General features: G+C 52.0%; 1 protein-coding gene across 1 annotated transcript in view; it reads right to left on the reverse strand.

Moving 5' to 3' along the window:
• Nucleotides 1-19,124, reverse strand: part of BTBD16 (BTB domain containing 16) — a 45,585-nt gene that overhangs the window by 16,739 nt on the left and 9,722 nt on the right. The window contains exons 6-11 of the mRNA XM_081823059.1: nucleotides 17,298-17,441; nucleotides 13,955-14,044; nucleotides 12,849-12,963; nucleotides 9,010-9,079; nucleotides 7,652-7,782; nucleotides 278-397 (exon numbers count right to left, since the gene is read on the reverse strand). Coding sequence (XP_081679185.1) covers nucleotides 278-397; nucleotides 7,652-7,782; nucleotides 9,010-9,079; nucleotides 12,849-12,963; nucleotides 13,955-14,044; nucleotides 17,298-17,441 — 670 coding nt within the window. The remainder of the gene's footprint in view (nucleotides 1-277; nucleotides 398-7,651; nucleotides 7,783-9,009; nucleotides 9,080-12,848; nucleotides 12,964-13,954; nucleotides 14,045-17,297; nucleotides 17,442-19,124) is intronic.

A 19,124-nucleotide genomic window follows, 5' to 3' on the forward strand; every position in this document is an offset into this window, starting at 1 on the left:
AAAGGAGTACTTGGTGCATCATGTCTCTTACTGGACAGAACAAGTGGACAGAAGCACATGGTTATCTCAAATTATAACACCTACATATTCTTCACGTTTTCAAGTAATCCAGTGTCTCCAAGGTATCCCATAATTTTAAGTCCCATAAAGAAAATTGCATTCTGTGCACTCTGGATGGTGCTATGAAAAATCACATCATTGATGCTTTTCCTCCAGGATGTTATGAGTAAAAAACCAATGTATGTGCATTTCATCAATCCGCACTAAGTTATGTTACCTGTTAAAAAATGCCAGCACAGTTTCATGCACTGGAACCGTCTGGACTTTGTGGTTCAGTTGCAAGAAGACCCACAAAAGTAGCGTTTTCAGAAGATGAAACTCGTTAAAAGTGAACAACCTGGCCAAAATAAAAGAGAAGAAATTTTAGGAATAGCAACAACTCCCGCCATTTTTAAGAAAAAACAAAAAGTTAAGAGTTTAGGAATGAGGCAACACCACCCCTGAGTCTGTAGGTCACTTCAGACAGATGTGAAATGATGTTCTCAAGGTCATGGGAGCCGGTGAACGGCGGAGCTGGGATGTGACCCTCAGCAGCCTGACCCCCACCCGCTGCACTGCCAAAGAAACGGGCAGCTTTAATGAGACAGGTGTGCCCGAGATGTTCTCTTCTGTTCTTTCATTTAATTCCGTACAACAATCCTGCAAAGTTGGGATATACTCCTTACTCTTACAGATACATAAATTCAGACTGACCCTACGTTTATTTAAAATTTTAATATTTTGTTCGTCGTGGGTTTTTGCATTAATTTTGATTTTAAAACATTGCACCGCAATATACTTATCTCAGCAGGTGAGGTCTTTTGGTGCCCCCCTTAAATTTTGCGCCTGAGGTAAATGCCTCAATCCTCACCTCCTAGTCCCAGCTGGGACTGAGGGCAAAACACCTTAGTAAGTCCGCAGGATTCGGGGGGCAGGGCTGGGCGTGGGTCAGTGCAGCCCCAGGCTGGCTATGGAGCCTCCTGCAGGTTGCTCGGTGGCCCCACAGCCCCAGCTCCCTCATCCGTAGATAGTGGTGATAGAAGATGCTAGAAACTACGTGAGCGGCACAGATTCCTGTCCCTGCTCTAACAAACTGCCACGAACCAAGTGGCTTAAAACAACACACATTTATTATCTTATAGTTCTGGAGGTCAGAAGAACAAAACGGATCTCACTGGGCTAGGATCAAGGTATGGACCGCGTTCTTTCTGGAGGCTCTACGGAGAATCATTTCTTTGCTTTTTCCGGCTTCTAGAGGCTACTCACATCCCGTGGCTTGTGGCCCCTTGCTCCAACCTCAGGCCAGCAGCACAGCACCTTCCAATTTCTTTCAGGCTCTTGAAAGAAAGCCTCTGTCTTCCTCTGTCTTCCTGCCTCTGTCTTCCAGGTGCAAGGATCCTTGGGATTAATATTGGGCCCATCTGGGTGATCCAGCACACCCTCCCCAGCTCAAGGTCATCCACCTGCGACCTTCTTGCCCTTTTGCCGTGCAACCTAACATAGTCACAGGCTCTGGTTGGGACGTCATTATCGAGCTGACGGCACACACACGGGTCATTCGCGCAGTGCCTGGCACGGAGGCGCATGCTAGCGAACGGCAGGTCTGCCTCCTAAGGGGCAGGACTGGGTCCTGGCTGCAGAGCCCACGCTCCGCCCACAGTGGTGTGAGACTTCTTATCTAGAAACAAGTGGTGAGAAAGAGCAAGTGTCACCCCCCCCCCAACGTCAACTCTGTAAAGTGAGGAGGTCTCCCAAAGAGCTTCTCTAAAGCCTCCAACAACTTGACTATCTAACAGGTCATTTCAACATGTCTTAAACCCCTGGATGTTTCCCATCTTGAGCATGGGGACGGCACGCTGGCTTCCAAACCTCTCATAGCCGCTGCACCCACCACTTTGAGTGGTCTTGGTGGGTGGGACCCAAGCTAAGTGGTGACTCTAAAGGGAAGTGGAAATGTCACCCACCCACCTTTCACACTATTTCTGGCCACAAGAGAACGTCTTTTTGCTCTTATTTGTTTTTAGGCCACCTACAGATGCATGGGCTTTGACGCTGGCCAGACAGGACCAAATTTGTCACTGTCTGGGCCATGATGGTGAGAATGATGGGGGATGTCACAGAGCCACTTAGGATATGATGTGCCCACACAGAACTCCACCAGGACACCAACCAGCTCTGGTTGGGGAGCTACATGACTCCTGGTGCAAAATCCAAGCCCCAGGTCCCCAAGCCCCGAGGAGCAGGCAGCAACATGGGAGGAGTCACTGGGGCTCCATGAATCAGGGTCCTGGTTTTACTTTTATTATGATGAGTAACTGTTCAAATAAAGCCCCCTGTCTTTAAAGATTTATTTATTTATTTGAGAGAAAGAGAGAGAGCGTGTGCATGCATAGTGGGGGAAGGGCAGAGGGAGAGGAAGAGAGAATCTTTTTTTTTTTTTTTAAAGATTTTATTTATTTATTTGACAGAGAGAGACACAGCGAGAGAGGGAACACAAGCAGGGGGAGTGCGAGAGGGAGAAGCAGGCTTCCCGCAGAGCGGGGAGCCCGATGCGGCGCTTGATCCCAGGACCCCGGGATCATGACCTGAGCCGAAGGCAGACGTCTAACCGACTGAGCCACCCAGGCGCCCCAGAAGAGAGAATCTTAAGCCAACTCCGCACTGAGCATGGAGTCTGATGTGGGGCTCGATCTCAAGACCCTGAGATCACGACCTGAGCCGAAAACAAGAGTTGGATTCTTAACTGACTGAGCCACCGGAGGTGCCCCAAGCCCTCTGTCCTTAGGCTAAGTACCAGTACCCTAAAGTACTGATTCTTGCTGAGGACAGTCAAACATATTTTCATTTACTTAGGAGCTCTGACGGCCTCACAGAACCCACAGAGACCCTGAACTTCCCTCCCACACAGGTGAACATCTGGACTGTTCTATCTGCGTTTACTGGTGCTCACTAGTGGCCGTTGGGAGGTAACTGGTATTTGTTCTTTAAGAGAAAAATGTTAACAAGACAGTTTGTCTTTTTTTTTTTAGAAAATTATACATAATAAAGGCCCCCGTTTGAGTACAGACTACAGAGAAAGCAGTATCACTACAGACAAGAAAGCATGACCAAGAGTGCCTACGGCAGTCTGATGGCCCCAACAAAAAATGAAGCAAAATAAAAGGCCATTAGGAAGGGAATGAAAAATTGCTATCTGTTCATTCACCGGAACCCTGTACAACAACAAATTTAAAATGCTAATTAGATACGTAAGTATCAACATGGAGAGAACACATCACATTATGTCAGTAAATAAAGTAAGCTGCAGAACATTGCAGTCACTATGAGAACACTGATTTGAAGTTCAAGCCTTTACGAAACGATATTACACATTATTTATGGACACGCATATATGTAGTAAGAATATAACCACATCGATTGGGCTCATGCAGGCCCACGACAATGGTCTGATTGTCTTTAGGGAGGGAGGGAGGCCAAGAGGATGCTGCGGAGGGAGCATGGTTGATTTCTGCTTTATTGGTAATGTTCTCTTTCCTATGACAAAATGTCATTGTTCATTTTGGGAGGTGGGTCCAATTGTGTTTTCTATTCTCCTCCTACCTTTAAAATTTTTTTACAATAAAAACTAACCATCAATATCCTTATTGATCTTGATTATCAATAGGGAAAAATGAGTCCTCGTGCAGAGCACAGCAGTGGCCTGGGCCGGTAAACACCAGGGGCTTTGAGGTCACTCAGACCTGTGTTCAAATCCCAACTCTCATGCTGCACGCAGGGAATCTGAGCCAATCCTTTCATTTCCCAAAACCTCCATTCCACACGTGAAAACACAGGTAACAGTACCCACCTCACTGGGTGGCTGGAGGAGTTAGGCTGATAACCCACTCAAAGTATCCTGTATACCACAAGTGCTCAATAGTTGGTAGATGGCGTTGCCATTAGCCAGAGAAGCATCAGCTTGAGGAACTGTTATGTTTGAGAGCCACGCCCCACGGTGCTCCAGATGTGGGACAGGCCTGCCGTGGAGGACAGGGTTGGCTTCTCCTGGGAACTCCTGAGCCCTCAAGCCAGACGGTGTCATGGGCAGGAAGCCAGGGAGAAGTGGGCAGAGCCTGGGTTGTAGGGCAGTTTCCTGTGCAGATAGGAACTGGATAGCTGATGGAGTTTTCCACTTCTCCTAAGTCTACCAGGAGCTTGGCTTCCAGAAAAGCAGAACTTGGAATGCAGCTTTCATAGTATTAGAGTTCACGGACCAGGGTAACCTAGTGGTGACCTCTAAAGAGAAACTTAACTGGCAACCCAAGGCCCAGGCAAAGAAATAAAAACCCAGAGGCCCCAGAGGTCAGGAAAATTGTATTTTATGCGACGCTGCTTATGAAACCCAAAGGAAGATGAGGTCAAAGGGCTTCAGAAAGGGAAGGTGATTGGCCCAGAAGCTGAAGCATCTGCTGAGATGGACGTTGTTCCCATGAGGCTTAGAGACCCAAACACCATGACCACAAGCCGGGGGACGGGCCACTCTCTACACTAAGTGGGCCCGGGGGATGCGCCATCCCTGACCCCTCATGGGCTGGTACTGCCACCCAGCTGCTCTGGGGCCATGTGACTTGCCAGGACAACCCAGTCCTAGCAGAGTTCTGGTTGCTGGGCAGCGTGGCCTCCAGAGCAAATGAAGAGACGGTACAGCGTGGAGGGTGGGAGGCTGGACTTTGGAGCCTGAGCCCTGGGCTTGAGCCCAGCCCTGCCTTTTATTATCCCTCTTATCTTAGGGACAGTAACTGTACCTATCACACAGGGCTGCGGGGGTTTGGAAGGGACAGTGCACAGAGCAAGGCACATACCCCAAAGTGCTCGATAAACATGAACGCATCCAAAGGTTTGTTCTTAATCAGCTGCGGTGCAAGGTGCCAGATCCACCAGCCGATGAGCGTGCCCAGGTGAGGAGCCCGAGCCCGGGTAAATGTCTCACAACCCTACCAGGCGCCGGGTATGGCTGAGCCCCATCTTCCAGCACCTTCTGTTCCCCACCTCCCTCCAGCTTCAAAGCAGGTGGCCGCTGGACATCACCAGGGCGGCCGAGGAGAATCTGCCTCCGGGGACGTGAACTTGAGATCTGGGCGCAGTCGGCCCGGTGTCTCCAAGGCACACAAGCTGATGACGTGCTCGAGGTCACGCAGGGCTCTTCCCTCCTACTGCTGGGACGGCTCTGGACTGGCGTAGACATCTCCTGGGGAGGGGCCGGAGGAGCAGGACCCCATTCCCACATCAGTCATGTCTCCCCAAGTTTGTGCGTCTAGACGCTTGACGTGGAATGTACTTGACCTCTTTCCCTGGCTCGTGAACGTTTTGTAAGGCCCATTTCATCACCGGGGTTCTGGCTGTGGTCAGAAAATTTTTCCCTTTTCTTGGTTAAATGCTACCAGGGTGCAACAGCTCAGTCTTTCCAAGGGAGGGACAGCATTAGGAAAAGTCTAAGGGATGCCATGTTTATCTTTTCTTCAACGGTTGCGTAACCTTTGCTCTGCTGGAGGGTGGGGGAGGGCACATGTGGGGAAAAGCAGCAGGGAGTGGGGCAGAACGACACCAGGAGCCCACCCAGGGCCCCTCGGGGTGCTCCCGGGCTGGGGTTCCCGAGGTCCACCTGATAATACAGTCTCCCTCAACACCAGAACTCTGTTTTAGCAACCTCCTTTCTCTTTAAGTGTGAGGGCATTGCAAGCCACTCAGTAAATTCAAACCAACAGTGGAATGAATCCGTCCAGATCTAATTTCTGAAATCAGAATGCCTTCCATCCCATAAGCGTGAGTAAACATTTCATCTCTAATATACAGCTAAAATATTTAGAATTTACTTCTCGCTTTTGAAATTCACCCTGAGGGGATACAATCTTGGTAACTTGGCAATGGGTATCAAGAGCCTTTTAAAGAGGCCCAAAGAGGGGCGCCTGGGTGGCTCAGTCGCTAAGCATCTGCCTTCGGCTCAGGTCATGATCCCGGGGTCCTGGGATCGAGCCCCGCATCGGGCTCCCTGCTCAGCGGGAAGCCTGCTTCTCCCTCTCCCTCTCCCCCTACTTGTGTTCCTTCTCTCGCTGTGTCTCTCTCTGTCAAATAAATAAATAAAATCTTTAAAAAAATAAATAAAGAGGCCCAAAGAGTCCTGACAAGTAAATGCAATCTGTCACCCTAAAGCAGACCCTGCGCTGGATGAAAGAACATCATAAAGGAGAGCACCGGGCCCACGATGTTAGGTATTCACATCAGTGCTGCATTGCTTGCAGTTGATAACTGCATTGTGACCACATTAAAAAGTTCTTTTTCTCAGCAAATAAACACTGAAGCATTTAAGAGAAAGGGTACCTGATGCATGCACCTTGCCCGCAGAGGCTTCAGAAACAAGATGTGTGTACGTAGCTACACACAGATGCAGATGATCGAGCAAACAGCAGAGATTGAAAAAAACAGGGTAAAGGGCATATAAATATTCTTTGTACCATTCCTATAATTTTTATTTAAGTTTGAAATTGTTTTCAAGTGATACTTTTCACTTGTGACAAAAACAGAAAGTCCTTACACTTCTAGAAATTTAATGTGGGAAAATGAGATAAAGACATATTTGTTGAAGGATGTCACCAAGGCGCTATATTTATATTGGTAAAACGCTAGAAATAACCTAAAAGTTCAGGCACTGGGGACATTTCCATGAATTACTCGAATGACCAGAACGAGCCAGCCAGGAGCCAGGCATTTCAGACAGGAGGGAGAGCATACCCATGGGTGGCATGTGCTCAGCAGGGCTGGAATCTAACGTAGCCCCATGGATGCCTCGTGGCTGGTGAGATGGAGGGGCAGATGGGCACACCAAAGGCCCTTCGGCTACAGACGCTCTTGATGGGTGTCAAGAGCAGACACAAGACCCTGAGTTAGAGGTCCCTGCAGTGGTCCAGACAACAGTTGATGGAGGTCTGGCCTCTGGCTGGTGCCCAAGAAGAGAAGCCCATAGAGATGGGCTGGGTCTGGAAGTGTTACTGATGCACTAGGGGGTGAGGGCCAAGTGGTGTGCGGAAGGACTCCCAAGGTTCTAGCTTGAGCAGCTGGTGGAGGAACACAGGGTGGGGCCCCAAGGGTTGGGTGTTAGCTTGAGTTGTCAGGTCAAACAGAGGTCTGGGTCAGAGCTGTTTGGGAGAGGAGTCAGGGCTAAAGCTAGGAACTGATTTAGGGTGAGAGGTTTTATTTTCTGTCTTCTGATTTTCTCTGTTTCCCATTTTCCACAGTGAATGTATATTAATGTTGTCAGGATGTTTTTTTAATTACATAGGCAATTACTGAATTATTTACCATACGGGTAACGAGACAGCAGGCACCCAGAGGGTTAGGGAAGTCCATCCCCATCCCCACCCCTGCTACTCCACGTTTTGGCCCCCACCTGGGGCTGGCTGTCCAGGATGGTGGCGAGTTTGGGATGGAGCAGGTGCTGAACCCTGGGCCTGGCCATCAGAGGCATGGGTGCGCCCCACTGGAGCACCTCCCTCCCAGGACCAGCCCTGCTGCCCCAGGCCCACTCCAGGCTCAACTCCTGGTCCCACACACACCACCCCTGGGGACCAGCTCTGACCTGGGGGACCGCAGCACTTTGTGGAGCAGCTCCTGTGGGATTTTCCGGAGGTGGATCTGTGTCCCCACCAGAGGGACCAAGTTCATTTCCAGCCACTTCTCGCAGGCAGTGGTGAGCGGCTCTTCCTTGTACTGAGAAGGAAAAGAAAAGCCAATGGATAAAAAAGATCCCTGGCCTCTCGGCGCCCTCTGCTGGCCTGTGGCTATTCTACAAGTGGGCTCCCAGGAGTGTCCTGCCGCAGACGCGCTCAAACCTTTTCTTCCAAATACATAAACTGCAGCAGATAATGTTTTTGGAGTGTTTGCTCTGCTCCCGGCCCTGCACTAGGTTGATTTAAGTTAATCCTCACCACGATCCTATGTGGTCGGTTCCTTATTATCCCTATTTTACTGATGGAGAAACTGAGGCCCCAAGATTGTTGCTTTTGCCAACCGTCATACAAGCAGCAAATGGCGGAGCTGGGAGCAAACCCCGGTGGTCTGACCACAGGGTTGCACACTGAAATCACTGGGCTAAAGTCAGTCACTGATCATGGAAGGGCCTGCAGCGTGTACCCCACAGGGAGGCTGGTAGGGGCATGTACCCTAACATCAAAGTCCAAAGAAAAAGTTCTCCCAGGGCCAGGGACCTCGACAGGGTCTTAGTACACCTTACAGGTCCTCGGGGTGACAGTCCTTCCAAGGCCAAAGAGTGACGTTCTAGTTCCTGATGGCGTGAAGGTGAGGGCACCGCATTGTCTTTGACAAAAGACGCAGTGAGTACCTTCTTAGAGGCCATCACGAGGGCACTGTGATGTGCTGATTGTTCGCGAACTGAACGTGACGGTCAGATGTGCCTGTTTCCTGGTCAGTGGTGGCCTCACAGAGGAAGGCTGGGACCAGAGGGCCTGGGGTTCGAGCCCAGCACCGCCACTCAGAAGCTGTCACCCTGCTCGGGTTGCTCCCCTCCTTGGGTCTCAGTGTTCTCCTCTGATAATGTGACCCTTAAGATGATATCATTTATTGCCCATACAGACACAGTGACTGGCCTGGGCAGGCAGACACACACAGTTTCACCCGACTCCAACAGAATGTCCTGGAAGATTGTTATTTTGGTGAGAAAGGCTGTGCTTTTATTTGCCCCCCTAATTTTAAGGCTTTTTTCCCCCTCAATTTAAAAAAAAAATTTGGTTTTAAAATGTCCTTTTAAAATAAAATTATTTTTAAAATTGTTTCCTTGGCAAAACAGAATATCGGTACCCGTAAGTGGGTGCTTTCAGAGAGATTTTTTTTGGAGCTGGGCCTGGTGGGTAAAATCCCAGAGCCTGAGGTGCTTTGCAGGTGCCCAGGTGTGATGTGCTCTATCCAGGTTACCCTCACCTTACAGCCGGCCAGGTAGAAGTTCTTGATGGTGCTTGGCATGAGTCCGTTCATCATCATGACCACACACCTGCAGAGAGAGAAGTGTGGTTCCTGGAGGGCCCCAGGCTGCTCTCAGCAAAGCTGGCAACCCCAGAGGTTTGCGTCAACTCCAGGATGGTGACAGGGGTGGGAACCGAGGTGCAAAAGGGGGTGTGTGGAAGGTGCTGGTCCCGCCGCCCACCAGGCACGGTGTTCTTCATGTGCTGGCTTTTCCCAGTGAGACACTCGAGCAGAATTAGCTGGGTTTGGGGTTGGGGTACAGAAATTGGTGCTCCAGGAGGCTGACGTGCTCACATGTGCTCCCCCTTTCTCACTGTCAGGCTCATTGGCCAGGCTTCCCCAGATCAGGGGACACGAGGCAAGCCTGAAGCACACACATACATGCATGCTCGCAGCGAGCCTGATCCCAGCTCTGCCAGTGCAGTGATTCATGCACGAAACCAAGGAACAGGACCCGCTGGAACCTGCACGCACACACCGCACCCCCCGAAGATGCGCGGCCTTGGCGGTGTGGGATCCAGACCTAAGCAGCCATCGGGGTGATTTTGCACCTTGCTGGGAGCTCAGGCAAGATGACCTTTGAGGTCTCGTCCAGCACCTGGATTTGTGAAGCTATCAGGGTGACCCAGGGCATTTCTGTTCCGCTACACACACATACTCACACACACACATGAATCCCCCCAAACACACACACACACACACACACACACACACTGGGGCTTGTGCTTCCACACCCCTGCCAAACTGTACCATCAGCCCCTCAAAGGCAGGTAAAAGTCAGCCCAGCTGCGTGCCAGGCCCACCTGGATCTGACCTGTAATACCCGCCACAACTCTCTGGAGAATCTTGTGCAAGGCCCATCTGCCCCAGGCAGGCCACGGTTTGCTCATCCATGCAATGACGGCTCATTATCTCCAAAGCCCTTGCTCCTCTGACCTTTAAACCAAGTCATGGGGTGGAGGAAGGAAAATGAAGGACCTGTCATTCTTGGCTCAGCCACAGATCGCCCAGGGCTGGGGCTCCAAGAGTAAGCTGGGGCTTCAAATCTGGGCCCGAGGTAGGGGAGCCGGCACTGACAGACAGAGGCTGCAGACCCTGCTCCAAGGGGAGGCTCACCTTCCAGCTTTCGGGTCAGAGATATCAGAGCACAGGAAATAGCTGCCCAGGAATGTCCTGAGCAAGGAAGCTGTGATTTAGGCATTATTTTTACTGCTGCGCTGAGCTGCAGATGGGTGGTGCATGCAGTGCAATGGGGTGTGGCAAATCTCAGCAAAAGCCAGACCTTCAGCCCCGGTGTAGTTAGCCCCAGACCCTGCATGACCTGGCTCTGCCTACACCAGCTGGTCTCCCACCTCCCACAGTCACCCGCCCTGCAGTCAGGCCAAGCCAACGTGCTGGGACACCTTTTCAAGACTCTGGTCCCCTCAGTTGTCACATCTAGGCCTCTGAGAGCCTGCATCCCTCAGTTCCCATGGCATCTGCATCCCCGATAAGGCTTCTTGATACTCCTGATCGAGTGTCTGGCCTGAGTCATTTCAGGTACCCCAAGAAGGAGATATTGGCTCAAAACCATCTTCAGGGTTGTACCTGACTGTGTGGATTCTACAGAAAGTGAGCTGAAACCAGCACGAGCCTCAGGAGTGATCCTGCCCCGCCCTTTACAGAGAAGCCGATGTCCTCTTCTGACTTGGTTCATTCATTCATTCATTTCCTCAAATAAAGATCCTGAGGCAGAGAGTGGAGCAAGCCACAGGCGGACCATCGCTGCCCGGAGTCCCCTCTCTGTGTGGAATCCCATCAGGTACTAGGAAATCGAAGAGCTGGAAGATACCACCTCGGGGTTCGGGACGTGAGTGCAGTAGGCACACATCCCTGGAGAAGCCCGAGGGAAGGCACAAAATATTCTAGAAAAACTGAATCCCATCAACGATTTTCCATTTGGTTCACTTACCCTTTCCTAAATGTTACTGGAATGAAGCAATATTACAGGATACAGAAAAGGGGAATTCTAAGAACTGTTCCGGTTAATCACAGGGACCTGTTTACTTGAAATTAATCATACATAACACAAAATGTTCCACTTGGGATCCCCATCCTTTGTTCCACTTTACTCATTTCCTGTGCCCTGGAGACTGTAGGGCAGGAAGCGCCAGAGAGCAGGGACTCTGTCCCTCCGGTCCTCACTGTTCCCGGTGTCCTGGAGGCATCGTTCTTAAAGGAGCAGGGAAGTGATTGAAGGTGTGATGGAATAAACTGGCAGGTGACTGGCCCCCAGCAAACCCGGCCTCACCAAATGCCGCTGAAGGGAGGGGAGCAGGAAGGCTCCGACCCATGAGCAAGCAGGTGACACCGCCACTTCACCTGAGCTAAGCAGAAACGGACAGTGTTAGGGGTCCAGGTTCTGGGGCCCCTCGACTTCCTGCAAGTTCTGGCTGATCTCCTGTGGCCTTGAGCAAATTACCCACCTCACGAGGCCTCCGTTTTCTCTCCTGTGAAGTGGACATAGTCACGTACCACCTCCTAGGGCTGCAGGGAGGCTGAATGAGGTCACCCTTGCCAAGAGCTGACGACAGTGTCTGACTACGGCAGATGCTCCATCTCAGAGCACATCCCCTCACCCCCAACAAAGTCCTGTGAAGTAGGGCAAATGTAAAGAGCCCCATTTCACAGCTGAGACCACTGAGGCACGTAAGAACAAGGAACAGCTTACCACAGGGCAGAGCACAGCCCCTGCTGCTCACACCCTTGGTTGCTTTTGGCTCTGCAGAAAGTCTAATTAATGGGGAGCTTTGGGGCACCCAGGTGGCTCAGTCGGTTGAGCGTCCAACTCTTGATTTCAGTTCTGGTCATGGTCTCGGGGTCGTGGGGTCGAGCCCTGAGTCAGGCTCCGTGCTCAGCACAGCGTCTGCTTGGGATTCTCTCTCCCTCTCCCTGTGCTCGCCTCTAATCAATCAAATCTTAAAAAAACCAAAAAACAAACAAACAAACAAAAAACAGAAAAGGAAAAACTGGGAGCCTCTGAATCTCCACCCCCAGAGCTGCATTTCACCCTCACACCTTCAGCACCTACACGTTCTCTCGGTGCCCATGGACCCAGGCAACCGTTGGCAGGTTGAGCAAGCTTTCACATTCGATGCCAATCCACTGTAAACGCCTCCTGGTTCCCCCGTCTCGGCCCCCGCCCCTTGACGGGCAGCCCAGGTGGGCCAGCGGGTCTGAACACCCAGGAGAAAGGCTGCGCCCCAAAATGGGCAGCCGGGTTGGTGGGCAATTTGGGCTTGGATTGTTGCATTTGTCTCTCTTCTGGAAGATCTATGATGACCGTGTGTAACATTTGTAAGAATAAAAGTATTACATACAAAGAAAAACAAGTGGGAGAAGTAAATCCGGACAGCGAAGAGTCAGCTTGTCTTCAAAGGGCCAGCTGAGGTGTGTGCGCCCGAAATAAGAGGCTTGTTAGTTACAAGTGAACGCGGGCGAAACTGACAAGCAAGCATGGTTTGCGCACCCCTGGGAGGTCACCCCGCACACCCGTAGAGTATCTCGCAGGCAGAGAACCCATTTGCATTGCATGCCGTGAGTCAGGACTGATTGGCTGGAAGGAGCATGTTGCTGGGGCCGTGGCTCAGTTGTGAGCTCACCACGTGTGAATTAGTGCCTCAGTTCCTCTGCGGACTCACAGCTGTGCTCTGTGCAGAGAAACCCACAGAAGAGAAACGTTCTACGAATGGGCCAGGAGGGCCCCCTTCTCCCTTGCCCAGGGCTGGCCCGGGCCCGCACCCTGCCATGCTTCTTACCTTTGAAACAGGCTGTTGAACTGGAGGATGTGTGCGGAAGCCAACAAGCCCAGCACGTCATCCATGTCTACCTCCACCTCGCTCAGGTAGAGGCTCTTCAGGGCCGTGGCGAAGGCTGGGGGAGCCGTAGCCGAGAGAGAAAGCTGTCAGCTTGCGGCTCTGCACCCTGCGTCCCTTACTGGCGGGTGCCCTCCCTGCTGGATGCTCAAGTGTCCCCAGCTAGGTAGGCAAAGGTGCCCTTAGAGGACCTGAGCGCAGATCCAGTCCGGCTTCCACCCTCCCCAAAGGAGTCGAGGAGGGAGCCCAAGAAAATCCAGCTTCTGCTGAAAGAATGCTGCTCTAAGCCCATCCTGGCGTCTGTGCCTCAGGGGTCCTCCGTGAACCTGGGCTCCGCGTGCTGCCCAAATATGTGCAGAATGCCGTGTGCGTGTGGGTGTGCTTTCTCCTCTGGAGAGGACGTTTAGCTTACAGCAGATTTTCCTCAGAGCCTCCAAAAAGGTTAAGGGGTCTTCAAAAAGGCTAAGGACTCCTGGCAAGAGCCAGGATGATGTCATGTCGAAGAACTGAGCTCCCGTGACCGGGAGCAGAGGGACTGGGCTTATTCTAAGTTAGTCTACCTGATCCCAATCAGCACTGCAGCCCGGCCCGGTGCTCTCTGAGGACAACCGGCCTGCCCAGGGCTTCCGCGGATGGTGTCCTGACCTGCAGATCCGCAGACCATGACGGCATGCGGCTGCAACACGTGCCGCATTAAGACAGAAGTCTGTCTCTGTTTCCAGGTGGCCAGGCTGGGGCAGGAGAGGGTGAGCCCAGCGAGGGAGGGGCGTGTGCGGTGCTGCCCGGGGAGGGCGGGCCACAGGGCTTCCCTGTCATCGGGTCTGTCTGACCCAGTGCCTGCTACTTTCTTCCTCCTTGGCATCCTCCACACCTCTTTCCAGGGGATGAGCACCTCTCTCTAGCACCTTCTCTGCTCCGCTCAGCTATTTCTAATAAGGAAGGACTGAACACTGTGTGCCACTTGTTTGTTGTTCTATTGTTTGTTTTTAAATCTGGGAGGGCTGTTGGTTCAATGGCATTCTCGGCATAAGAAGACAGGTGTACATTACCAACTTTAGTGACCAGGGGGTCATTGATCTTCAAGGAAATGATCATCTTCTTTATGGGGGGTCTTTCCTTGACATTCCCACGCAACTGAGCTGGTAAAGGAAACAGATGGGTATGTCAGGACCCGATTGTTGCAGTGAATTGTGTAGGATACAGCGTGAGGTCCCCTGGCCCTTTGTACAGCCTTGACCTTGGCATTCACTGCTCCATGTTTTGTTTCTGTTTGCTTGTTTAGGGGATGCACTTTTGAAATGATTATTTAGAAATAGCTGAAGACTCCTAAGAAGTTGCAAAAACAGTTCAGAGCTCTCGTGCCCTCCTCGGCCACCTTCCCCACTCATCTCACTCAGCCACTACAGCTGCCAAAACTGGGAAACGGATGCTCTCAGTGCATGAGATATTTTTTACTGGGCCCTGCCCCGCTCCCTCTCTCTCCCCACCTCCTTCCCCTCTCTCTTTAGGCTGTGAGCAGTTTGAGGGCAAGGAGTGGGCTTCTGTTACCTCTGCATCCCCAGCCCAGACCTGGCACAAGATGGGACAACAGTGACCACCTGCTAAAGGATGAGCATGGGATGGAGGCAGTCGCCTAGCGGCTGTTGGAACTTTGCCCCACCAAGGGCTCCCAGCAGGCAGGAAGGGCAGCCTGATTCACCACCCACCTCCCCCAGCCACTCACACTTATTCTAAAATGGGAGTTACAACACCTACGGCTCTCAGGTCTCCAGTGGCATCCCAAGCCCTTGGCAACAAAGCCAAAGTGCCCCCCCAGTGGCCCCAAGACCACTAGTCTCTGGCTCACTGGACCCCAAAACTGCCTCCTTGTGGCTTATTCCATAGAAGAGCCGCGGGGCTCCAGCCCTCCCCGTCAGAGATCCTGACTCCGTTCGTAAGGCGGCACCCCACCCCTACCTTCCCCCCAAGTGGCTTGATTTTTCCTCCCAGACCCACTATTACCACCACCTGTTACCACATCTGGTCTCTGTCGGGCTGGCACACTGGATGGTTTCCTCACCACTCCCTCCCCAGGCCCCGACACAGTCTTGCACACACTGGTCCTCAGTAAATGTCGGCCGAAGTAACAGAATGAGGGGATTCTGTCAGCAGAATCCCAAGCCTACTGAGCTCAAGGTTCTACGTAATGAAAAACGACACGAGTCGGGATCCAAAAAAGGATGTCACACTGCGAGCCACAAAGACCACAGAGAAAAGGGGGAGAACAAAGATCCGTTCTCCTCGGGCAAGCAAGGCTGTTGAGCCTTTCCTCACCATGCTCACGGCCCCTGGTCTGCTCACCCTGTCATTTGGCAAGTATTTACTGAGCACCTGCTGAGTGTCCGGCCCTGTTCTCTGCTCTGACTCCTTTTCCTCCAGGATTTCAGGACTTCCTCCTGCCTGCACGAGGCGCTCTGTCGCTCACCCATGCTAGGGCCACAGACGAGGCACTCTGGAGGTGGTAGTTTCTCTCACGACGGGTCATGCTATTCCCTGTGCTTTATCATCATTTTGGGTTGGCTTGTCCATCCCCCAACTCCCTGACACAGAGTTCCTAGCACAGTGCCTAGGGTAAGTTAAGCGCTCAACATTTGTTGAGGGAAGAAATGAATATTATCTGCTAGGTCAGAGTCAGTGGGAGACAGAACTTCAACGTTGCCTCTGTTTTACTGAAAACCTCAAAATCGAACAGGAAAGTAGTAATTCAGTCATGTGCTTCTGAGGTACTCTGAAACCAAGTGGTTCCTTTTTAGTAAGAGAGTACCGTATCCTTTTGGGGGTTCCTCCTAGAGAATAAATGGGTCCTGCTGAAGTACAGCTCATCCTGGACTCTCGGAGGAAGGAAAATGAGCAGCTGGGAGAGCCGTGCGTGGCCAGGACAGGGACGCTCGCGGGGGGGCTGTCTCCGCACAGCACCCACCACTCCAGGACAGGAGTGCACAAAGCAGTAGTCGTGAGACCATCCAAACTATCACTGTGGGGCACGTCCTGCTTCGGCAGGAGCACGAAGGCTGGTGGCCGTGTCCACTGAACACCATGGGCACACGATCCCTAGGACCGGGTACAGACCCTGAAAGTTGTGACAGTCTGGGCCGCGGTGAGGGGGAGGGGCTCTCATCTCAGCGCCTATCCAGATACCCCCCAGGCAGGCCCAGCCTCCAGCAGGGGGCTTGGAGCAGAGTGGCTGTCTTAGCCGGGCCCAATCTTTTCAGTGAGACCCTTCTAGAATGTCAAAGACCAAAGTATTAACAGTAACTCCGTTTTCTTTTTCCAAATTCTCTTGCTTTTCAGTGCATTCATGTCTGGATCTCCATGGCTTTTCCTTGGGTGCCTGGGGAGTGTTCTGACCTAGGCGCAGGGGACACAGAAGGAGACGCTCAATCCCACTCTCAAAGACACTGGGACAAACGCTTGGAAGGAGCAAAGAAGATTGTCACGTGAGTGTGAGGGTCGTCCCAGTGCTGGGGAATGCCGCAGCCTGCTCTCAGCTCCCAGCTCAGCAGCTCAGTGGGGAAGGGCTGAGTCAGAAGGCTTGTGGCTGGGCTGAATCCGGCTGGCAGCCAGGCCCTCTCTCCAGGCTCAGGGTGGGGCAGCAGCTGGGGGGCTGGCCAGCCTGTCTGGCTCTGGAATAACAGAGCTTTGCTGCCACATCCTGGAAATGGAGTCCCAACCCGCCTGCTCAGCTGGTTGGCTTTGGAGACCTTGAATTTTCCATGGCACCTGCTTAGGAGTCATCTTGAAATGATGCCAATCTGTATTACCCAAAGAAGGCAGTCTGTCTGGAGAGGAACTTAAGGAACACAGAGGGGAGCCTGGGGATTACTAGGGTTGAAAAAGGAGAAAAAGAAAGAAAGAAGTGGCCTGAATAGTTTATGGAATGACATGAAGTTACGAAAAGAGAGAGCAAAGGAAACATAACATCGACATACACATGAAAACTCTAACCAGCCAGATGTCAGAACTATGCCTTCCTTCCAGAAAGCCCATCAAAAGACTCAACACAACCGTTTGCTCTTCTCAAAGAAGTAGGTAGTAGGTAGAGTCTCCATTTCAGCTGGCTGGGCAGGATTGGGTTATTATGAGAATAATAAATGACATTTCCTGAGTGCCCAGGCATATGCTCTAGAACCTCACAGCTATTTACCTTCTCTAGGCTTCAAAGCAATATAGTGAGAACAATTATTCCCATGTTATAGCTGCAGACCGAGGTTAATGTGATGAGGTCACACCATGGGCCCTGCTCTTATCTGCCGGAGTGACCCTGGTCTCCAAACAGATGACCTAACGCCAAGCTGGGGACCCTCAAACCAGAGGGCATTTGGGGCTCTATGCTGGGTGCCAGTAAGAAAATACCTCGCAGAAGCCTCTCCAGTTCCTTTGTGGGGCTTGTGGTGCCCTGGGCCAGTGCCAGCAGGTAGAGCTTGGCTAAGGTCTTGGACTGGAAAAGCTGGGGCTGGTGGAGTTCCCATTTGGAGCCAAGACATGTAAGAATCACGTCTAAGGAGAGAATGCCGTGATGAGTAGGCAGTTTCATGGCGCCCCTTCCAAGAGACATGTCAACCCCTCCCACCTTCCATTCCAGCGCAGTCACAGAGCAGATGGGTAGGGGCCGGGGGGTGGGGGGGCTTCACTGGGCTGTTCCAGGAACAAAACAATGAAGACTCAGGGCACTAAGTGGCCCCCAGGGGATACAATGAGCAGCCTCACAAGGTAATAAAGAAAGAGATAAGTATCAGAGAGCAGCTGACCCACAGCTGTAGGACTTTAGAGGCATATGAGCTGCCCTCCAGTTGGGGAATTAGAAAGGCTTCATGGGGAAGGGACACTGGCTGGGACACTCTTGGGGGCCTCACCGTGCCTTCCCATTGCAGCATTTCTCATCCTCGGCACCGTTTGTATTGGGGGCCACGTAATTCTCTGTCGTGGGGGGCTGTCCTGTGCCTTGTAGGTTACTCAGCAACATCCCTGGCCCCCACCCACTGGATACCAGTAGCACCCTCCACACTAAGTTGTGACAACCCCAAATGTCTCCGAGCATCGCCAAGTCTCCCCTGGGAAGGGGTCTCGCTACCCAGTCCCCTGTTGAAGCTATTGGGCATTGGTGCTTAGTTATCGGCCACCTGAAAGGTGACACCAAAGTGCAGCTCAAAGGCCCATCACCAGGAGGCAGAGTCCTTGTGAGCCTCACTTTCCTCGAGGGAGTGGGGATCCCCCAAAAAACCCAGCTCATAGGTGTGAAACAGGATTACAAAGTAAAGGAGCTTTTTTGCAAACTGTAAGGGGCTTTATGCAAAGGGCTTTATCTCATCCTTGGATGGCATAGATGATTAAAAAGAGAGAGCCTTTGACAGGAGGGCAGATGGAGGATCCAAGGATACCTGGCCATGTGAGGCATGAGAGGCTGTGGGCAGGGGGCCTCTGCAGGCTGGACTCCTGTCAGCGCAGAGCTGGGGGAAGAGGGTGGTGCTCGGCCATCCCCCCAAACCCTTAACCTCAGTGCTGGGTAGGACCTTAAGAGCCAGGAGCCACATCGACTTGTTAAGGGCCTTGCCATTATTTTGACTGAGTGAGCTCGGGCACCTTTTTCCTCTCCTGTTAGTAACACTGTGTTTCACCAACCGTATGATGCTGTTTCATGCTGGGTTCAGAATGTGGGCTCGGCATCTCAAATCTCGGGGCACCTCTGCTTGTGCTGGGCTAGAAAGAATCCCTCCCGTTAAGGTGATTTTAGGCAGGAGCAGACTTGTGGAGAAAGCGTGTCCCCTCCCCGGACACCCGCATCTGCATTCACATGGACACATGCATGGGAGACACCACACCCAATCCCAGAAGTCTTCTCCCTGAGCCACAAGATGACCTCAGACTACTTCGCGGGGCCTCCAGTCAACCAGAACCCACAGGCGAGAAGAAATCAATTAGCCCCCGCTGGGGAAGGAGGCTGGCTCTGACCTCGGGCAGCTTATCTAAAAAAAAATCTCCTTGGGCGCCTGGGTGGCTCAGTTGGTTAAGCAACTGCCTTCGGCTCAGGTCATGATCCTGGAGTCCCGGGATCGAGTCCCGCATCGGGCTCCCTGCTCGGCGGGGAGTCTGCTTCTCCCTCTGACCCTCCTCCCTCTCATGCTCTCTGTCTCTCATTCTCTCTCTCTCAAATAAATAAATAAAATCTTTAAAAAAAAAAAA

Source organism: Leptonychotes weddellii, chromosome 6, assembly GCF_054177405.1.
Source record: "Leptonychotes weddellii isolate Sample4059 chromosome 6, ASM5417740v2, whole genome shotgun sequence".
In the NCBI taxonomy this organism is placed as follows: domain Eukaryota; kingdom Metazoa; phylum Chordata; class Mammalia; order Carnivora; family Phocidae; genus Leptonychotes; species Leptonychotes weddellii.